The sequence below is a fragment of the Amblyomma maculatum genome, chromosome 10, assembly GCF_055883805.1.
Source record: "Amblyomma maculatum isolate TAMU_Amacu chromosome 10, ASM5588380v1, whole genome shotgun sequence".
In the NCBI taxonomy this organism is placed as follows: domain Eukaryota; kingdom Metazoa; phylum Arthropoda; class Arachnida; order Ixodida; family Ixodidae; genus Amblyomma; species Amblyomma maculatum.
In genome coordinates, this window is record NC_139353.1 from 43,834,106 (window position 1) to 43,857,515 (window position 23,410).

General features: G+C 44.6%; 1 protein-coding gene across 2 annotated transcripts in view; it reads left to right on the forward strand.

Moving 5' to 3' along the window:
• Positions 1-14,854, forward strand: part of LOC146176297 (alpha1,4-N-acetylgalactosaminyltransferase 2-like) — a 19,831-nt gene extending 4,977 nt beyond the window's left edge. The window contains exons 2-6 of one of the 2 annotated variants that reach the window (XM_084582626.1): positions 1,928-2,034; positions 3,687-3,919; positions 5,056-5,259; positions 8,453-8,668; positions 14,474-14,854. In XM_084582626.1, coding sequence (XP_084438752.1) covers positions 1,928-2,034; positions 3,687-3,919; positions 5,056-5,259; positions 8,453-8,668; positions 14,474-14,707 — 994 coding nt within the window. In that variant the 3' untranslated portion in view covers positions 14,708-14,854. Of the gene's footprint in view, positions 1-1,927; positions 2,035-3,686; positions 3,920-5,055; positions 5,260-8,452; positions 8,669-14,473 lie in introns of those variants that run through there. The other variant, XM_084582627.1, reaches the window with a different exon arrangement.
• The last annotated feature ends 8,556 nt before the right edge of the window (positions 14,855-23,410 follow it).

Sequence of the window (23,410 nt, forward strand, 5' to 3'; positions counted from 1 at the left end):
GAACAGCCACACGGAGTAAACAAACATAAAGAAAAGAAGAAATTAAAGAAGATAACAGGAGAAAAAAAAAAGCGTGTCGTGAGCCAGCTTCAAGATTTTGCACCAGTTACAAGCGAAATTAATCGTGATCTTGTATTAATGCGGTGCCCGGCGAAAGGCGATTCCTCTTTACCTACGTACGACGTAGAAACGAATGTTTACTTCGATGATGTTTACTTTGTAAGCATGTTCGACGCAGTACGAGCGATACGACGGCTGCGAAATTAAAGTATGCTTTAATTCGTTATGATGATAAATTTTGTGAATAAGGCTAAGATGTGATACTTTCCTTCTGAGCTCGAGAGATGGCAAAGACAGCGTTAGTTTCATTGAATTTGTTCTGTTAGTGTGACTGTAATTAGAAATAATGAAACGCGCCGAATTCTTCTGAACAATCTCGAGTTTTGATGTTAAGTTCGTACCGGGATTCCAAATTGCAGAAACACATTCAATCTTTGAACGTACCAATGCCTTGTGCATAGCCACTTTAGTCGAAACAGGTGGCTTCGAAAAGTTGCGGCGCAGATACCCAAGCATGCGATAACTGTTATTAATAATGTAATCAATATGTTGCTTCCCGCTTAGGTCGTTAATGATATGCCCACCTAAGTATTTGTACGAAGTAACAGTATCTAAATAAATGTTATTTAATACATAGCTAGCAGTGGTGAGATTAGTGCGCGGAACTCGTATAGCTTTACATTTTTTAACATTTAAGTCCATGACCCATGTGTTACACAATTAGTTATATTCTTGAGGTCAGATTGCAAAGTAGAAACATGCGCGGGTTTAGCAATCTCGCGATAAATAATCAGCGAAAAAGTGGATCGGGGAAGTCACACAGTTAGGGAGGCCATTAATATAAGCTAAGAAAAGAAGGGGGCCCAAAACGTCTGAGTACCTCCAAAAAATTGACGATTCCTGATTGACTCGATCCCGTCACTACAGTCTTCGTCAAAAATATGCGGCCCAAGCGTTTTGCTTCTAGGCACAATAACGAGGCTCGTTTCTCATCTCAAGTGTTGAAAATCTCGAAAATGACAAACTACTGAAAAAGTTGTGTAAGGCAATAACCTCACATTTTCTCACACAATCTCACTCAATTCACATAGGAAATATACAAGTCGCATATAATTGCATAACGTCTTATAGGTTCTTTTACATTATCACACATTATGTACAATATTTTATGATAATGATGTGAACCGCATGAGAGTCTATGTGATTAGATGAGATTTTATGCGGTTATTGCCACGTAGAACTTTTAGTTTTACAGTATATGTCGTCTTCACTGTATATCGCAATACTGCTTCCAGGAGCTTCGTTACAAGGCTTAGGAAGCGAACACCTTAGGCCGTACAATTTTGACAACAACTGTACATACCGAGTCAAGATAAGGGGCTGTAATGTGAGTGGAATTGTGCCGACACGCAGGAGCTTCGGGGCACTGACTGCGGTTTTCCTGTTGCCAGTACATAAAGATCTCAGGCAGCAAATGATGGGTTCTCACAAGGTTCTGTCTATTTCAAGCATCTATAGGTATCCTTCTGGCCATTGGGGCATATAGTTGTCTGACGAGCAAGACTTTCACCAAGTGCACTTACTGCGTTCGCGCTATCCCCCTCCTGACGAAATCAAAAGACAGACTCTTATATGGTGTTATAGGACTATACTGTCCTCCCTCCGGCCACTTTCACGAAGTGCACTTACTTAGGAAGAATGACACTTTGGTGCTCGCTGTCACACGGCAAAATCGCGTTATTTTGAAATGACGGCAGTGCCGATGCGAATGCTGTAGCCCTATGTGGACATTAAGAGCATGCGTTTACATTTCGCACTGGACTTTGAAGCAAAAGTTATCCGCTTTCTTTCTTTTTTTTTTTTTCAGAAATGTGGTGGTGCTTGGTGGAATGATAACGATCTTAGGACTCACCCTGTACTACTACACCACGGGGGGAAGCACGTTGCGTGCTGCTCGTGGAAACATAACTGTAGGCAAGTTGCCTGTGCATGAGGTTCTTTTCGATTTTATTTCTATTATCGTGTGTGCGTAAATGTATGTGATAGAGAGCGCTGTAGCCATCGGAACCCCAGGTGCTATCAAGAATTCGCGCAGGAAGCTGTGGAGGAATGTCTCACGGCAGGAAAGGAAGCATTCCTGGAGAAGTAAAACAATGTGCGGTAAATAAAGCCTCTGTGCCCACGTGACAGCTCTAAGTAGACGAAACGTGATCATGTGCATTTGGTGTATGTACAGGTGCAGACATTAGTAAACGGAGCGCGCTTTCCCGTTCAGATTAAAATCAAGCCGTCTGCATTGGAGATAAGAAAACATTATTTATTTAAGTGAAAGCGCACCGGCATTTACTACCATTGTGCATATACAATGACTGCCAGTTGCAATTATAGAAAGCCTGAAAATTTCTGAAGAAAATAGCGTGCTCCATTTACTTTTGTCCGCACCGGTACATCTGCATATTGCCTCACAAAATCACTGCAGCATTGTAAATGCTGGAGCACCGGCCGGAATGGATGATTTGGCCTTGGATGCCAAAGCCGGGGGCAAATACATAGCATGCGCTACCTTAATACGCGTGGCGCTCCGTGTTCCCTAAATACGACGTATGGTGTCCACAGCAGAAGCAGGCCGTCTTTCGAAAATTAGCTCAAGGCCTGCGATTTCCAGCGTTTAGAAGGAAGACATCGCCGCGGAAGCGATATCGAATATTGTCGTGATTTCTTCCTACGGACCAGATTGCTCGCCTCAGCGAAAGGTTCTGCAACGCTTAATAGTTTTCGTGAAATTGACTGTGCGCGCATATGCACGATCAGGCCATACTGAATCAAGGCCTGAAAACAATCATTGTACCACTCTAAATAACTAACACTAGTAGGTAAGAGGAATTTGTTCAGGTTGTGTTTTATAACGGGATTGAGCTCGCTTTTATATATCCGCTGAGACTCGGGGAACCATGCAGTTTAGAGCCATGCAGCGGCGGCCGCATTTGGATAGAGAGAAAACGTAAGGCGTCCTTGTACATCGTTTATAGATCCTTTATAAGAATTTATAAATGTTGCCTTTGTACTGATCGATGTCAGCGCACGTACGTTAGATAACATAGGTGATAGGAATTTTTCAGAGCGCTCCACTATGGCTTCAGCTGAATTTGCCCTTATCAGATGGCACTGAGGGCAATAATTCGATGATTGGTAGTCGAACATTCTCGACCTCATGCGGTTTCGAATCTGCTAAATCAGGTTGCTCGATGGCCCCTAGGGAAAGTCGTTTAGTTGCAAGATGATACGGAGTGAGCAAGAAGAAAATAATTTTCACGAATGACCTGTAAAAACCAAAATTTGATGTCACCGAAACAGCTTCTCTTCACCTCTTAGTCCTTGTCCTCGGTGAAGGCACCAACCAATTTGATGATTTCCCAAACATCGGGGGAAGAAAGACACAGCTAATCAACCGTTAAGGAGAAGAAAACACGTAATGGCAAACCAATGCTGTACAAATAATATCGTTCGCTGTTATCGTCCCGGAGGAACAGGCGCTTCTTGTTAAATCGGGCTTTCATTAGTTGTAGATCGTGCTACTTTCTGTCAGTGTAGCCATACTGTACTCCGAAACTCTTGCCTGTATACAGGACGTGTGCAGCACAATTCCAGTTTGTCCGACATCTTCTTCCTTGAGACTGGAGGTCACGGGGTCATCACCGCCCGAATGGCCTGCGCGGTCGAATCCGCGTCGAAGATCCACCCAAACTGGACAGTGCACCTTCTGTCAGTGGGCGGTGATGGCCATGGAAGAAACGACAGTACCAGGCGCTTTGTCAACTTGTTGGCGACCTTCCAGAACGTCAACCTGAGTGATATCAAGGTAAACGAGTTTGCGTATATGGCTTTCTTTCTCAATGCGAATTGCATCTAAAGGCTCCGTCTTGGGGTTTTCCGCCTCGCACGGCAGATGCACGCTACAGGCATGCTCACCGAGAATTGCGGGTTGCTTCACAACTATGAAGGAACGGAGACACGGGATAGTTCCCCTGCGTCTGAAATGCATTGTGAAAAGCGGTGAGGAAGAAGGGTGTGAAGTTACTTATAATTTTTAAAGTTACATGCCGGGCAGATATCAAAGGCGTCACTACCCTACTGAAAAAATTGTATGAGGCACCTCACATTTCCTCACACAGACTCACTCAATTTACGTAAGAAATCACATATAAGTGGCATATAATTGCGTAAGACCTCATAGTTTCTTGTACATTAACATAAATTATGGAAGATATATGATAATGATGTGCATCGTATGAGAGTATGTGATTTGATGAGATCGTGTGAGGTTATTGCCCCGTTTTTTAGGGTACTGCCAAGAAGCCACCTGGCGGCCAGTACCCATACACGGGTAGCTGTCGCCGTGGCACCATACAAACACTGAAGAATAGGGAGCTACCTCGTACATATGGCTCGACCGGATTTTCAGGACGCAAGGTGTCTTCAGAACATAGACTTTATTACCACTCCTTTATTTCCTCCTTCCATTTTTGACCAATGAAAAGTGATGTCACACGCATCAGTAATCCAGTATATTCGCTTTGTTCCACTCCAGAGCCCAGTGTGCTCAGTATGCGTGGCATATCGGCAGACAGACAATGAGCAGTCTGGCAACCGACGCAATGTGACCCTACTGAAAAACGCAAAGTTCTACCGGGCAATAACCTCACACATTCTCATCAAATCACATAGACTCTCATACGGTGCACATCATTATCATAAAATATCTTCCATAATTTATGTTAATGTACAAGAAACTATGAGATCCTACGCAATTATATGCGACTTGTATGTGATTTCTTACGTGAATTGAGTGAGACTGTGTGAGAAAATGTGACGTTATTGCCTCATACAATTTTTTCATTAGGGGAGACCTATAGCAATGACACTAGTGTTAGCGATGTGCCCGCCTTCTAGCCTTTTCCATATTCCGCACAATCTCCTGCCCTCTATCCGGGACAGCCCATCGAGGAGTTCGAGGGGACGCCGCTGCACACATGGTACAAGTTGGGAGTCCTGAACAGCAGTTCCTATCCCGTCGTGCATCTGGCGGATGCACTGAGGTTGGCAGTGCTCTACATGCGTGGTGGCGTGTACCTGGACATCGACGTTGTCGTGCTTCGGCCGCTCGACTCGCTGGGGTCATTTGTCAGCCAGTCGCCAGCGGTGAGTCCTTGTATAGGCGCCTTCAGTAACCGCTTCGCTTGCTACCTGTGCGCGGGAATCTTCCAGCCATGACATAGTCGCGCTGTATCGTTCATTGAGACGTTTAGCACAGTATGTTAAAGTAACAGGAGTGCAAGTGTACAGCACGCGCGCGATTATTTCTGAAGTCGGTATCGGGACACAGCACGTGGTACCATAGTGGATGATGGCTCTTACATAATAAATCGAGGGTAAAATTGGGTGCAAATCAAGGAGAAGAAATGGGCATGGGCAGGACATGTAGCGTGAAGAAAAGATAACCGATGGTCGCTTAGGGCAACCCAAAGAAAGGAAAGCGTAGCAGGGGCGGCAGAAAGTTAGGTGGACGGATGAGGTTAAGAAGTTCACAGGGGTCAAGGGGATGCAGCTAGCACAGAACCGGGTCAAGTGGAGAAATATGGGAGAGGCCTTCGCCCTGCAGTGGGTATAGTCAGGATGATGATGATGATGATGATGATGATGAAAATTGTACTTTCCTTCTTCTCACTCGATTTACTGGCCACTGATTCTCATGTTTAGCTACCGAATTGCACGTATTACTAGATCTAAGCAACATATCCTTTGATGTCATAATTTGGCACAAACTTTTCGCAAATGCATATGCGCAGTGCTGCGGCATATGATTTGCACGTCCACCGTCTTAAATGACACAAAAGTTAAGCAATGTCTTATCTACGGCGTACACTAGATTGATGTGGTTTAGTTATCACAACGTGTGCGTATGTGAACACTTGCGGTAGAGTTAATGCGCCCCGAAAGTTCACAAAATGACTCCAAATACATCTTTGTAAGTGAACAAGCATACTCTAAAGAGGCCGAAGAAGGAGTTTCGTTGCGAGGAGTATGTAAAACGCATGTCGAATGATCTCTTAAACACCTGTAATAAATGTAGACGACGAAAACTTCATGCCGTGTGCAAAATTTGCTGCCAAATTTTTGGCGTACAAATTACGCATCGCATAAAAGAGCGCTGGTGATGTCATGATTTAGATTTGGGTGTATTTTGCATTGTCGCTATGTTTATAGCACCCACTTTTATCTGGTTTGAGTTACGGCCGCTAATATGAATAGTAATGCATAACGTAGTCTTTATTATAAAAAAAAAATGAGAAGGGTTCAACGCTGCTGAACCGAATATGGAGCGAAAGCATTCTGCAGGTGACCAAGCGTCTTCTTCCTCTTCGTCTTCTTCTTCGCCGACTTTTTCTTCTTTGTCTTCTTCTTCGTCTTCTTTGCCGTTTTTTCTCGTCTTTGGCGTTCTCTTCTTCTAGTAGCTACGCCTCTTCATGACGTAGCTGCGGTCACCGGAGGTCTTGAAAACCAGTGTAGCTTTCGCTACAAAAAAAAAAAAAATAAATAAACACACTGAAACGTGAATTAGCCTATCGGAGTCTGCTTACACATGCCGTTCTCTCAAGAGTACGTGAAATGCCTTTCCCTCCAAGCATGATGACATTCTTCTATATGCTACACATAGAGAAGTACTTTGCCGATGAAGAAATGGTTTGAGGAAAGGAGCCTATCTCCATGACATTCCCGTATTAATTGAGCATTGCTTCATTGGTTATAAAGACGCAATACTCTCTCGGGTAGGCGACAGAAGATATTCAAGGGAATAAATCTGATTCCTCAGGCTGTACGCTACCTTGCTGTTAATAGGAATGCTCTTTTTGTTAGAAAGCATTACATGTGAAGCTTTCATGGAAGGGTGGCATCTGGTGTAGTGGTGTGCGCACTTGCCTGCCTTCCTCTCAGGCTCCCAAGAGTAGGGGCGAAGTAAACCTTTCCGCTTGTATGTGATAAGGGGAGGAGGACGAGAGGTGGTGATCTTGTGATCTTGAAAAGAAGCCCTCACGCCCCCCCCCCCCCCCCTCCGAACAGGAAATTTGTAAAGCTGGCAATGGCTTCTGATGACTAAGGATAGACGAGTAAACAGAAAAATGGCTAAGAATGACAAGAGAGCACAGCAAAGTTGATAAAAACCTTCGATTAGTAAGAAAATGCATAATAATGCCCAAAATATGAACAAAGACGTAGAAGATGAATAAAACTAAGCAAAGAGGGCCCAATGTCAGTGTTCTTATCTAATAATGATAATTAAGATCCTCCTCCTCCTCTCCTCGATATTCCTAGACAGCACAGTCAGTGGAAAACTCGCATAATTCACTGTTTTTGTAAGAGCTGTTGTTGCTGAAGAATGAATGTTGAGCCGAATGTTTGTTAACCTTACAGGGAAGCTAGAAAGATTTCTCACCAAAGCGGCACCCTCTCGTTGGCACGGTCAATGCTGCCTTGCTTCTGGTGCTTTGTGGCTTGGGTGTGTTTTAGATTAATTTGACTATGACAGCGTACTCTCGTCACCCATATTGCTGCTATGACTTTAGGTACTATATTGTGCAGGATTACGGTACGCCAAAACTCATTTCGAACGTGTTTTTATGTTATACGGCGATGCATTCACCGTTGAACTATATCGCGGTACTCTAGTAGAGGCAACCGGGTACGTGGCACGCTTAAGTTTTCCGATATCGACCAGAGAAACATGCGTAAGCCTACTGCGAAGATCAAGCAGATTAACTCCGCTATTCACCACACCCAATGTATTGGAGAAAAAAAAAATCGTGAATTGGGAATAAGCTATTCTTTGAATCTGCAGTGAATTCGGCGGCTACACAAATTTTAGTGATAAAAATTTTCATTATTTTCTCTCTCACCTGGCGCAAAGGGATATGCTTAGTTTCGCAATGCTACCTATGGGCTGCCTAGAAAAATGACGTGGATTTAGTACATTCAGGAATTTCGTATGGATAGAAATAAAGGCGCTTCATGGCATGGACAATGAACACGTGCAGCAATCGGCCCCTTGTATTACCCTACCAAAAAACCAAAAGTTCTACCGGGCAATAACCTCATAAAATCTCATCCAATCGCGTAGACTCTCATAACGGTGCACATAATTATAATAAATATGGTACATAATTTATGATAATGTACAAGAAACTATGAGACCCTATGCAATTATATGCGACTTGTATGTGATTTCTTATGTGAATTGAGAAAGATTGTGTGAGAAAATGTGAAGTTATTGCCTCATACAATTTTTATAAGTAGGGTACTACTGCAAGACCATTTGCTGCTGTTTCTCACACACCAGGGAGGTGGCGACATGGTCAGCAATGGGTTCCTGGCCTTCCATCGCGGTGACCCTTTCCTGCTGGAGCTAATGATGCAGGCGTCTGAGGTCTACGAACCCGACAAGTGGAACTCTATTGGACCTCTTCTTCTGCGCAATGTCACACTGGCTTACTGCGACCAGCAACGCGTTAAAGAACTTGTCGGACATCGGTGTGGCGGTGACGAGGGCTTCACGGTAAATTCAGCTGCTTCGCCTCTACAACCTCCGTATCTTAAAAATGCCTTTATGAAAGAAACCCGTCTTGACCTAGTAAACATATTGACAACAAAATTTTTAAAATTCACTTTGCCGTATCTGGCCATATCCACGAAAATGAAAATATAATGTGTTCTTAACATAAAATTTTATTCATTTGAGAAAACTCGATAGAAGCACAATGCAGTTTTAATAGAAATGCATGAATAATAGACTAGAATAAGTATTATTTCTTTCCTTGAGAGGGGAAGGGGGGAGGGGGGGGGGGGGACGAGGTGCATATGATGAAGCGAACAGTATATAATTATGTTCAGATAATTTAAAAGCAAATATGCTAGACGCTTATGGCGCACAAAAGAGGTTGAATGGTACAGTATAGGTAATTCGAAAGATCTGCATTGCTTCGACATAAAAATCAATTAACTACACGAAAATAATATAGGTGAGTGAATTGAAGTTTGCTCAAACTCACTGACACTGAAGCTCTACAACGTTGAAGTTATGTTGACATATTACAGGAATTCATGGATATTTAAGATTCGGGAACTCGACCTAAACGCTAAGCGTATCTTAATTCCAGAGTCTGGCATAAGCTTGGTTGAGCTGCGGGCACTACGCCTCCTGTCAGTGCTCGCCGCCGCCATAATTGATGCGGCGTAAAGGGCAAAAAGAAAGGCAATGGTCGATTTGTATACATCTCGTTGCCGGTAAGGAAAATTCCAACTGCGCTCTCACGTTAGCTGTCACAATTCGGGAAAATCGATGGATGGTTTGCAACTGGAATCGTAGCTTTATTAATCTGCTGGGGAGCGTGGGCTGCTTTTTTCTCGACAAATTCGCGGTAGCCCTTTCATTTCTTTGCGCGAGGAAAAAGAAAATCTTTTTCGTTCTGTACCGTCTGAATTTTCTGCCTGCACAATGCTTTGCAACCAGCTCCCTCATCACAGCTTGTTTCATGAGCTGTTTCGGCTCATTTGCCCCTGATTACTAATTACATTTGCGGCACTGATCGTTTTGACATCATGCTCCGGGTGTATTGCCACCTTGAGTGCGTAGTAAAGCTAGCTTAATGTTCGTGCTAGTGAACTTAGAGGTGACAGTTGGACGGATGCGGCGAACATAGCTACTTGTTTATGCTTTCTAAGGTTCCGTCTGTCGTGTTGGCGCCGTGCATCATCAAATGTGCCACTGGCTGATGATGAAACAAATGCCAGGTTTGTTCGTTGGGGAGCGGTGCATAATGAGATTTGATAATGCAACCGCATGTAAAGTTAATTCTATTGCTGTTGCATATATTGGGATCGCTACTCGATAGAAAACCATGCTCACACCATCAGTCAGATGTAGAGAAATAAGCATCGATCGCAGCTACGATCATCAGTTCCACATTTAAAGAGCATTGCTCCTCCGGCACGCAAGCGTTCTCTCGCGTCAAAAAATTTTTTTTTCATAATTTGCTTTCTTCTCAAAGCCCGAAACTTCTAAAAAAAAAGCGAGTACTGAAATAAAATCTGATAGATTAGAGGATATTTGGGATGATTTATAATTCCGTACTGTATGTCATCCCGAAACGCAAGAGTTGAAGTGTTTATATTTTAAATCGATCTCTTTACTCAGTCGAACAAAAAACTGTGGCATAATTAGATTTCGCCTGCGCTTTTCTACTCGCTTATAGACTCATCTTTTAATCTGTGCCTCTATCCTCCCACAGATACGGCGTAATATGCCACATAATGTGAAAGACAAGCCTAAACTGGTATAATGCACCACATTAACGAAGTCGTACAGACATGCCTAAGTGATACTGTGCCTGAATAAGGACTCAAGGAGATGATTCTATTCCCATTTTAAAAGGAGTACACTGAGTTGAAAGCCAACTCGGTCATGTGATGGACTTTCGTAACGTCACACGACCAGTCTGCGCGCGACTATTTCACGTGCCACAGCCATTCTCGTGATTTACAACTCCGATGCCAGGCTTTCTGGGTCTGGCATGTTTCTGGGCTGTCATGTTAAGAGAACGCGCTGACCTACTGGGTGCTGTCGTGGATACCATGGTTGAAGTTGAGTTGAGTTGTATGCTACAGGTGAGATTGGTCTTGCTTATTCTTCCGGCAACTATCCCATCGTAGCGTCACTTATGCGTTAAAAGAAATCCTAATATTTGTGAAATCTGCAACACTATGCGCAAAGTCACATATAACAATACATATTACACTCCAGCAGTCGCCATCTATGCACACACTAAGTCACAGTAAAACGCATTCCATTCCAGCTGCCACCATCTATACACACATTCACTCACAGTATACCATAATCCAATCTAGAAGTCACCATCTACGCACACATTCACTCACAGTAAAACACAGTCCATTCCAGCAGCCACCATCTATATACACACATTCACTCACAGTAGAACATGTTCTATTCTAGCTGTAACCATCTAGAGTCAAGATCAGTGCTCTGCAGAAATTGTAAAAGAAGGCGTGAAGCCTCCCTTCTGCATGTCTGGTTTCCAATCGGGTAGATAATGCCCTGAAGTGAAATCACGTATGCCAATCGCGCCCCCGTATGCGTATATTTAAACCTGGGATAAGGGTGGCTGGGACGCCAGGTGTAATCTTGATAGATTGACAAAATAAAGTACTTAATTCACCACAACCCTCAGCAGTAATGCCCTGCGTTACAGAATTAGTGCGTGAAGATGAAATGTGTCAAATCTGTACAGCGGCTGCACAGTGATCATTGGCGCCTCCGTACGGAATATTGAAAATATCCCAACCCAAATGGGGTTCATATGCTGTGAGATGCGATTTCTACAGCACTATTGACCGCGGATTTGCAGCAAGTATTCAAATATGCGTCTCGACAAGATTCAGAGATAAAAATTTGTAGGGAGTGCCTAAGTAATGCTCACTAATCCCTGAAGTAATGCTCGCTGATTCCTCGCCTGTAGAGTGGAAACCTTGGGGCTAACCAAAATCATTGAAATGAAGTCAACAGCGCAGCGAGCTGTCGAAAAGAAAAGGCACGTGTAATTTTAAGACAAAGGAAAAGAGCGGAATTGTTCAGTTAACAAAGACGAGTTAGGGATAGCCTAGAGGCAATGAAGAAAAAATGGGCGTGGTCTGAGCCTATTATACGAAGGGGAGATAATAGACGGACATTTTAGGTAAAGGAATAGTTTCTGACTGAAGACAAGTATGTTAGGGGTCAAGAAGGGGACTGTCAGCAGATGTTATTTGGGAGTATGCGGGAGAAAAGGTGGTCGCAGCTGGTACAGGACAGGATTGATTAGAGGGATAGGGTCGAGAACTTTACTGTGCAGTGACGCAGTTAGGCTAGTGATAATGCTACTGATGCCGCTGATGATGGTCATGGCAGGAGATGCAAATAGTACCTTTCATGATAGGAGTTGTTTTGTGGGAAAATCCTAAATCGCTTTTGCAATTAACAGCAATTTATAAGACAGATTGAGCACATATATATTGCTTGCACGCGTTGTGCGAGAATTGATAATAGTGAAAATTTCAGCAATAAGAACAATGCAAATTATGGCCGTTCGGAGGGCGAGTCAAGGAAGGGCAGCGCGCCTTAGCCTAAAATTTTGTATATAAATTGTACACGGCTACACACCTCTACAAACGCACTCAGACCCTGCATATCCGGGCTAAACGCCATACTGATTTTTGGGCCAACTTAACATGTTGCACGCAATGAGCAATCTTGTCGTTCATGCCATGGGGCACAACACTGAAAGAAAAAATGGCTGTGCTGCCTATTGGAGGTAGCGAACACTTCTGAAAGAAAAGTGTGCCGTTTACGTTTTCTGAATTCAGTGTGATTTGGGTAGTTTTATCATGATAAGGTTTGAGATTGAGCGAGAGAGGGAGAAAAAAGGTTAATTTCTTCCTCTTGGTACGGGTCGTCGTCCAAGAAGTAACACTGTGGACAACTTGCAGTGGCCTCAGTAATGGACGGGGTGTAGTGCACCAGAAGGAGCAGCCAAGACCTTCCAAGAATAGGGTACGTGGTTGGCTAGGAATCTGCGTTTTAGGCGATGTAGTGACTATGCAGAACGTGCGAGAATGGGAGTATCGGTCTAAATTTCCGGCTGCAGTTAGCATAAAATCTTGACTGCTACACTTATCAGGGCGAGTGTAACACACTGTCGTGGTGTCACACCTCTTTGTATTCGCCTTTGTTTAAGCTACAGGAAAAAGATTTGCGGACATCTTTATGCATAATATGCCCTCTCAGCTTCGTACGTTGGCTGGCCACTTCGGTTAATGGGGTTGCCCAGTATCAGGACGAAGGCTAACACACCAAGGAATGACCACTTCGGTTAATAGGGCTGCCCAGTATCAGGACGAAGGCTAATAACACACCAAGGAATGAAAACTTGGTGTAGGCAAAATCGGGTATAAAGCACAGCGAAGAATCAGAATTGAGTAACGAATCAGCACTAGCGGGCTAGGCGAATAGGAGCTTTCCCCACCATGGCTTTTTTTAAACCGGGCCAGGCGCCAGCGGATATCCCTACTGAAAAACGAAAAGTTCTACGTGGCAATAACCTCATAAAATCTCATCTAATCGCGTGGACTCTCACATGGTTCACATCATTATAATAAAATATCGTACATAATTTATAATAATGTACAAGAAGCTATGAGACCTTATGCAATTATATGCGACTTGTATGTGATTTCTTGTGTGAATTGAGTGAGATTGTGTGAGAAAATTTGAGGTTATTGCCTTATCGAATTTTTTTCAGTAGGGATGCCATAGAAGTTGCGCCGTTTTATCGCCTTTAATCGCCACTTACGGCACACTGCTGTGCTTAACTGAGATTGCGTAATAGTTGCTGTTACCTGAGCTTCTTCCGCGATGCTGTACCGCAACACGTACTTGGAAAGAAGCTAGCATTCCAAATTACGAGGCAACCGTTCGCATGGCATCAATAATCAAATAATTCACGATTTGACTGAATATTCGCTTCAGCCTCAAACAAAACGCAATTTTTCTGTAAATGTTTCTGACAAAATAGTGTGATTTCCCACAGGTACACAGACGCAGACCTTGTTTGTATCGCCTATTAATCGCAGCTCCGGCTAGGGCGCGCACAATGACGTACTGAGTGAAGTTGCTTGACACTAACCTTGTAACCAGCGTAGGGAGGTGTTCAGTTCAGTTCAGTCGTGTCCGACTCTTCATGACCCTGTGGACGATATCACGCCACGCTTTCCGGTCTCTCACTATCTTGCTAACATCACATCACTTCATTTGCAGCGCCTCGAGGATGCCATCTAACCATCGCGTTCGCTGTCTACCCCTTCTCCGGTGACCCTCAACCTTTCCCAACATCAAATTTTTCTCCAGCAACTCATCTCTTCTCATCAGATGACCAAAGCAGCTGAGTTTTAACTTTAGAATTTGACCCTCCAATGAGCAGTCAGGGTTTATGGTCGACAATATCGACTGATTTGATCTTCTGGCAGTCCAAAGAACTCTCAAGAGTCTCCGCCAGCACCACAATTCAAACGCGTCAATTCTTCGGCGGTCAGCCGTCTTCACAGTCCAACTCTCGCATCCATACATCACAACTGGAAAGATCATAGCACGAGTTATACGGATGTGTTAATTGCATTGAACATCGTGTGAGACCTCTGCTATCGCTCCTTTATTATTCCTTGCTTCGCAACTTCTAGTCAAAGCATCGCGAGCTTTGCACAAGCAACAATGGAACCATATCTCTCCTCATTCGAAACGTGCCTTTCCGTGCAGGTTCTAGATCATCGAAAGTTTCTGCCACTTCGTTACGACGAGAGCGAGATGTTCTTTTCCGCCAACGCAAGCAAGAAGGCGTGGCGCATGAGCAAGAGCAGCTATGTAATGCACGTGTACGGCAAGATGACTTCCAAGATCCTCACCGAGCCTGGCAGCGCCTACAGACAGGCAGCGGAGGCATATTGCCCAGAGAGCCTGCGACTGTCGCTGGAATTTGACGGCACATTCTGACGGTCGTACTACGTTATAGGTGCAAGCCGCCTGTTCACAAGTCTGCATATACTTCGTGTCAAGCACTGGGTTGCAATTGACTTGAACTTCAGTGTCTGTAAAGAACGGAGGGATTTTAGAGCTCTAGCACTAGAGTGCTACTCAGTCGCATGTCACTCCATCTGTCCTTTCGTGTGATCTCCTGAGGCCAAAGTTGGCAGGCGATCTTGGGCAGCAACTTTACGGTTAAGGTCGAACCCATCGACATCCTACCGAAAAAAATTGTATATAATCTCACATTTTCTCACACAATCTCACTCAATTCGCATACGAAATCACATACAAATCGCATATAATTGAATTAGATCTCATAGTTTCTTGTACATTATCATAAATTATGCGAAATATTTTATGATAATGATGTCCACCGTATGAGAGTCCATGCGATTTGGTGAGATTTTGCTAGGTTATTGCCCCGTAGAACTTTTAGTTTTTCAGATTGATATCTCGAGTGTCTACAACGCCGAGGCCGTGCAGGCACGTCCGTACGGTTTTGTTAAATCGACGTTTAGAACGTACTTTGTGTGGTCTTTCACATAATATGATGGATTACTATTGAATAGTAATAAGTATGTGTGAAACGAGACCGAAGTGAAAACCAAAATGCTAGAGCACCTAATCCGGATTTGGCATAACCATGCTAAATCGGTCATCACTTCAAAACGATTGTGTTGGTGACCCCATGTCGAAGAACATTGTCCATCGGCGACGTCAAACGTTTGAAAAATCGCAACCATGAAAAATTTCGAGCATATTTCTGACAGGTGGTATTTGGTAGGTGAAATGGCCGACCACTGACCTTAAAATATTTCGCATAAGTTATGATAATGTACAAGAAACTATGAGATCTTATGCAATTGTATGCGACTTGTATGTGATTTCTTATGCGAATTGAGGGAGGTTCTGTGCGAAAATGTGAGGTTATTGCCTCATAGGGATGACAATCCCATTCAGCTTGAAGCCTTTATCCAAAAGAACTTTTGACGGATACAGGGCATTTCATGTGGTCTAAGTCACCTAAAAGGAAATCACCACCGAAAAGTAGATTTGAGTAAAGCTGAGAGTTTAGCTAGTTTGTACGTTCTTACGGGGAATAACAGCGGTAGTTGAGAGTACAAAAGAATAAGACACGAGTGACGCTGTCTTCTTCCTTCGTCCCTTGTCTCGTTATTGCCCGTCAGAATAACAAAGGACTACGAAACGTACGTGTATTAGCTCGTCTGTCATTTCGTCACATAGTCGATAACATCACCATGTTGCATGCTGTAGAGAAGGAACACCTACGTGTATGCACAGTGTCCAAGGTAATTTTAGCCCAAGGTTAAAAACATCACATTTGAGGTAGGCCAGGGAAACCAGTTGCATAAGCTGCCAGCCGTCTTGGTAATCGCAGGCTTGTTTTTCGTGCAATTAATTAACTGGTAATTAAGAACATTTTTTCAAAATACTAGACATTTATTTAGACAATAAATATGATCTGCAAATTTAAATAGCAGTTTCGCGAATCTCCATTCCATATATCTGCGATGAAGAATGCCTCATGCATATCCTTTTTTTTGCGATCTCCAAAGAATGCCCGCGAAATACAACGAAGGGCTGAACAACCACCGAAGCCGAACAATGTGTAAAAATGCTTATAAAAGTATAGCAGGGGTAAGCAAACTATGCACCTACTTTGCATTTGATTAACCATGGAAATCGTCCGTAATTTCTGTTTAACCCTTTGCTAAAGTTATCAGGCACATCCTGTATGTTTTATGCATCTCACTGACCGTCTGTAAATTTAATGACCAAGTTCACATTTCACTGCCTCCTTTTTTTGTCGTGGATACGCTCCACCTTCAATCCGCCTTTTTCGTAAAATGTGGCGCCCTCTAGAAGCGGTTGAAATTTCGTCTGCTACTGGTTGAAAACGTCCTTGGGAGACGCAGCGACTCAGCCGTCAGCGAAATGGCGATGTGTGTTCATGACAGCTGCCGCCATCTGTCGCACACGCTTGTCACGAATATTAATTGCACATGGCCTCCGAGATCATCTCCGGCTGCGCCAATAGGGGACCGCAGCTTCGCAGGGGGGCGCTGCAAACGCCAGTGAAAAGCGCCCTCTTCGGCGGCGTCCCGATAATTGACCGGGCAGGCCGGTTCCCCCTCCCATTGAACAGCTGCGCATGTGGCTCTTGAAAGGGGTCAGTTCTGCACGTGCTGGGCTGCTGCAGATCTGTTTATGCAGTCGCGTGCTTGCTCATGGATGCGTGAGCGCTTACGCATGCGCATTCTTCAGAGAATTAGAAAAATCTTTCGGCGCAAACGCGAAAAAAAAAAACTTGTGGATCATGTCCCCTCCGCGAGGCAAATTGACGAAAACGCCATTATGTTAACGGCGCTTTTAGTGCCGCAAGCAATTAAGTGGCAAAACAGTTTACAAAGTGGAAAGTAAATCTATTTTTTACATATAGTCATGCAAAATTTTATTCGATGGCTCAGTTTGGTGCACGGAACTTCGCTGACTTAAGATTGGATTTTGATATTTTTGTGCTAATAGTAATGAACATTACCGTTATTTTAACGCAAACATTTTGAACCTCCTCTAATTGAATTAAACAATACCAGAATAGAATTTGTGCAGTCTGTGAAAACTCTCGGCGTTTACTTTGCAGCAGATATGTCGTGGAATGATCATATTAATTACGTAGTTCAGAAACTTTCCAGAACAGTTGGTATCATGCGCCGAAATTGCTTTAATTTTCCTACGTCAGTTAACATGTTACTTTACCACTCTTTGTTCTCTTCCATAGCCAACTACGGATGTATGGTGTGGGCAACAACAACAGCTGAAAATATTAACAAACTCACTGTCTTACAAAAGCGCATTATATGCATTGCATGTAAAGTGCCGTATTTCTTCCACACTGCAAGCCTTTTCCATCAACACAACGTTATACAAATGAAGTCCATGTATCACTATAGGCTGTGCTATAAATATAAACTCGCCATAATGAAAAGGGATGACTTCTTACTTACACTTGCTGGGTTAGAGCAAAGCAGAACTGTGTATGATACCCGCGCCGCAGAACCTTGGCATGTTAAGAAATGCCGCACAAACTATGGCAAACAAATGTTGCAGCATACCTTGCCGACCCTTCTGAACCAGTTGTACTGCTCCGAAAATATAGATTTAATCAATATTTCTTGGAAAGAATTGCCCCAAATGTTCATGTAGTATTGTACTGTACAAGTACAATGCACTGCGTAGTAAAAGTACGTCTCTTTCTTTGTGCCGACGATGTTTTTTTTTTTCCTCACATCTTGTTTGATGTATTGTACTCCGCCACCGTCAATGCTGCTCTGTAAGAGGAAGCCAGGACCTCTCAAGCTGTTTATACAGCTCTTTCCCTGGCTGTCCTCGCAACACCAGTTGCGGAAATAAACCTTCAACCTTCAAATTAGGAGTCCTGAAGGCGATATGCGAGGCTGAAGAGAAAGACGAGACCATTCACCGAATATGTCTACCAACTGCTCGCTTATGGTTAAAAGAAAAATGTCGTAAGCCTGATTAATAAGTTCCATAGAGAAAAGCGGTTGCTTATTTATTTCATGCTATCACAGCGCACGCGTACCCTCAAGACAACCTATCTGCAGAGCCATCGATCATAAGCGAATGCTCACTGATGTGCATGACAAACGTTTTGACTTCAAAATTCTTTTTTCGAAACTGCATTCGGCCGCGTGAACATTCGTAAGTAAATAACAATAATGGGGAAATGCTAAACTAAATGCTACGATTCCGTACAAAAGGGTGGTAAATAAATGTTTCTGCAATAAATAATGCCATAATTTTTCAATTGGATAGAAGTCTGGTCTAGTTGGAGGCCGTTCATGGCAAAATATTATGGGCGCGTCTCCTCTTTCTCTGTACTCGTAAACTGTGCGACAAGGAAGTTTCATCGCGAACATTTTTTTTAGCCTTCATGGCTATGCTCTCCAAAGCAGCAGTTTACAAGCAGTGGCAAATGCACTTGCACGGCTAGCATTCTGTGGCACTGCAAGTATGGTGCTGTTGTGTGATTTTAATAAAAATAACCAAGAGGGGCCATTCCGCACCCCTGGACACAATAACCTTTTTTTTCCCTCTCTGAACGCCTTGGAATGCCGGCCAGACTCGCAGCGACCAGCAACATCTCTTTTGTGCACCTGCGAGTGAGACGGCGCGTGCATACAATGAAGGAGAGGGTGCCAACGGCGCGAGCAGCGCGCGTACCACTCGGGACGTGGGTGGTTCAATGCGCTCCACCGGCGACGTCCCCGACCAGTCGTTTCGAAATGACCGCCAGAGGAGGAGGCGGCGCTGGTGTAGTGGGAACAAACTTCAGGTGCGCTCCCCTATCGCGGAGGTCAAAAACTGCGCATGCGCAGCTGGGGTTGGTTGTTAGTTTCCAGCCAGGGGAGAGGCGCGCATGCGCAGAGTGGCCTTGTGAAAAAGGCGGATTGCATGCGCGAAGTTGTTTCCAGTGCAACTGTACTATTTCAGTGACGCGCCGATTTTTCTCGGCTATCTATGGGGAATTTTTCACGCGCTTTATTTTGTGTATAGGTGTAAAAATGTTGCAAATTCGATCATCATCGATTATCACCCTTTAAAGGCTCCTTTAAAGACATATAAAGGACGGAGCATGGGTTAAGGATGTCGAACAGTAATACATGAATATAAATATAGAAAGCTGAACAGACAAAGAAACTGAAAAAACTTATTCTGTCTGAAATATAATCATTCTTCCACGACCACAACTGTGCGTAACGCTACCACCATTTCGCCTGTTGAACACCGCTGCCTCTTTCCAATCTCCCAGATATATACGATGTCTGAAACATAACCGTTTGATTCGAGATGCAAATGAGCATATACTTCTTACAATAACCTTGTCTGTCGCATTTTGAAAGACACGAAATTAGCTATGTGCTGGCATTGCGAGTGTTTATACTGTTGAAGGAACGATCGTTTTTACGTTTATTTCATTTCCGTGGTTGTGAAACTTGGGAGAATCTGGAGTGCAGTAACGGGCTGTAGGTGTAAAACATGAACTGTCAGAGATGCATAGGCCCTCCAAGAATAAATATGTGCTCGCAATCCGCTTACAAAAACACTCTGCTATGGGTGGAAAGGGGGGTATCTCTATTGATCTGTTAAATATTTACCTAAGCCAGACACCGGAACTCGATCAAAGAGGTAATATGGGCACCTGGTAACATGGTTACCTGGTACTATGGATACCATGGTGGTAAAATGGGTACCTGCTACCCCCACCCCCACACTACATGCTGCGAGATGCTCCCCTAAATCCGCAAAAAAGCATTCCCGGCATCTGTTAAGGACTGAATAAAACAGACGGTGTCTGGCGTTTACAAATACCATCCTATAGCAGCACAGCAAGACAGCACGCGATTAGCGAATGTACTTTTTCAGCTGAATGCACGTTTTGAGGCCAGAAAGTAGACCTTTGCCAGATGAAATGAGCTTGCTAAGAAAACCAAGCCATACCTCGTTAAGAAAACCCAACGTGGGCGGTTAGGAAGCGGTCTTGTCTAGCTCCGACCTCGCGGCATAATGGACTTTTGTGGCGAGAGCTTGGGCAGTGGCTTCAACCAGTGGAGTCCTCTACTGATGACTAGTTCTACGTGCAAAGACAATCCTAAACACTGAGAACCCTGAAATTTCTGTCACCCTAACCCAGCATTTACAGTTGATGACGAAGTTTTGAATTCTGCACTTCACTTGATTTCCACCATGCGCCTGGATATGTGCACCCGGTTGCGCATGTCGCAAGCCGGGCGAGCTCATATACACCATTAACGAGAGTTCGTTCTGTGCGAGAGTTTCGACATAACCACCAAGAGTGGACACTCGAGCCCTTTTGCGGCCGAGCCCGCCGTTATATGTTTCCGCCACACGGCGTTGCACATACTCGGCTTCCGAAATTTGGAAGACGGCTCGTCTTTCTCGAAGGTTGTTGGAGGCTGGTGCGCTTCGTAGCCTAGTTGCGCTGAGAGCAACAGTCAGCGCAAAAATCTTGCGCAATCTCGCGCGAGATCTCGCGCAATATTCTCACGCACGGGATTTTGTTCTATGAGCCTAGAAAGGTTTTCGCTTTATTAGAGAAGAAAAAAAGAAAATCAGGAAAAGAGAAAGACGCACGTCGCAGCAGCCGTCGTTCGCCACCGAAGCGGTGGCGGATGCAATGACGGCCTACAAAAGGTATAAAGTGGCCGTTTCTCGGCGGAGGTGATATGCAAACGACGCCCATGGGCTGTGTACTCTTAAGTGGTTTTAATTACCTCAAAAAAAAATTTGCTCTCGGTTTAAACGAATACTCCCCTCGTATGGAAATTTTGATGCTTCCAGCACTTAGAAAGACGTGATTTAATAGATTTTGGTTTGGTTCGTGCAGTTTAACGTCCAGAAGCGGCTCAGGCTATAAAAGATACCGTAGCCGAGGACTCCGAATTTTTAGGCCACTTGGGGTTTTTTAACATGTACAGATATTGCACAGTACACGGAAAACCTTCATATAATTTTTACAATTTTTACGCCGTCTTTTACTATTACCTTTCTTTTACTGAGCTCTGCAGCAAATCCCCCCCCCCCCCCCCCCCCCCCCCCCCCCCCCCCCCCCCCCCCCGTGGGTATATGCCATGATACAAGGACCATAATTCAATGAAGAAGAAACCGACTAACAAACTAACACTTATACACACGATTCAAACAAGAAATATTACGAGGAAGAGGAAGCCGATGCATTTGAGTCGAAGAATGCACCGGGCGACCGACTCCCCTGTGACTTCCGCCACCAAAGCCATCTCAAGCAGAAGGTCAGCACTCGTCCTAGTCTTCACCATCTGCGAAGTAATTTGCGTCATTATGCCCAGCGTGTCGAGTACCCTCAAAGAGCAGCGCCAGGACACGATTTGGTTCGCAGGTCCGGATCGCCCGCGTACGAACAAATTTTCTTCTTCTCAAGGGAGAGATCGTCCATCGGAGAGCAGCGTCGTGAGGTGCTACTCCTTTACGAAGACGCCGGTGCGCACGTATTGCCTCCTGCGAGGCTCTGCTACTCACCTGAACGTTTCTGATCCATCGCGTGAGTGCACCGCAAAACACATGCATCTCCCTAATTCGGACAGTGCGCCGGTGGAACGGCTACGGACCGTGATGCGACTCCAAGCAGAGAGGCGTAAGATCGAACTTTCGACTTCATCTTCAGATGCGATCGTGCTCTTTTCCTGGGATCAGTGCAGCCAGCCGATCCAAGGAAGAATATTAGATTATGCAGGATGCAAGATCTGCGATATCACTGTCGTTTGTGAAACAGCGGCTACAGATTCAATCTGTCAAACTGTCACGGTGCAGGAAGGCGATGGTGAAACTGAGTTCTGCTATTATGACGAAGGAGTCTCTTATGATGAAAGCGCCTTTCGCTGCAATGACCGTTCGGCTACAGTGCTGGATGCATGGGAAGAAAGCGATGAAACTTTATCCTTAGTAAAACCTCTGCTATTCACTCGTAATAATTTCTGGATTCACGTCGAGAATTAAGGCAAACCAAAAACGAGGATACACAGCAGGGATAAAACAGAATGTGTTATTGGGCACTTCCATCCTGTTGTAAACATGGAGCATAAACGGAATTGCATTGGTGACTGTACCATTTTATGCACGCGAAAGCGACATCAGCAAGAAAATGATGCCCGACAGCTATCTAGCTGCACGTGGCGACAAGGACAGCTCAACGGCTATGACATCTGCGTCGACGATCGACGCCTCGTCAACTCCGATTTCTCCTCGAATTTTTGCGCAGAACATGCAGTGAAGCTCCTGGAAGGGTCAAACACATCATACGGCTGGATATTGCCATATCGGCTAGTTTTTGTCTGGGTAACGAAGCGGCTACAAAATTCTTGCAGCAGCCAGACATTATTGGGGGGTGTGAGTATACATCACCGCGAGTGCTCTGAGAAGCTTGAATATATATGCAAGCGAAACAGGACCGAAAGAAATTTTCCTGCAGGACAGAGCCCATATTCCTACTGCGAGGACGTACAGAGGACTTCAACTGACCTTTCGCACACGTGCTTGAATCGCCAAGCTTTGACTTTTCAAGAAAGCGTTGCGGCCTGTGAACAGCTCGGTATGTACCTCATACCGGAGGGGCTCCAGAACCTCGACTACGAGGAAGTGACCGGAATAAACGTGACCAACACTCCTGACAGCATAGCTAACCGGTACTGGCTCCAGCCGCTGAGGAACTGCAGTGGAAGGTGCGTGGCCCTCGAACGCATCAACGGCACGCTCGTGCAGCAGAGGGCGGACTGCTCTGAGAAGCTGTCTTCTGTCTGTCTCTTCCCACCGGCCATTTTCCCGCTGCCGGCACTCGATGGAACTGCCTGTGAGGAAGCCAGCGACTTGCAAATGCCGAGCGAAGACGTAACTGTTACAAGGTTTTGTGGACGCAATGCCCAGGGTACCACAGCGGCCTATGGGAGCAACGGTAAACAAGGTTCAGGTAACAGTGCGTTATTCTGTACTTCAACTAAGCTACGAGAGCAGTTGGAGTTGGTGGAGAGGTCAGCAGAAATAGAAGACATCTCTGAGCATTTGGACACTCTGGAAAGC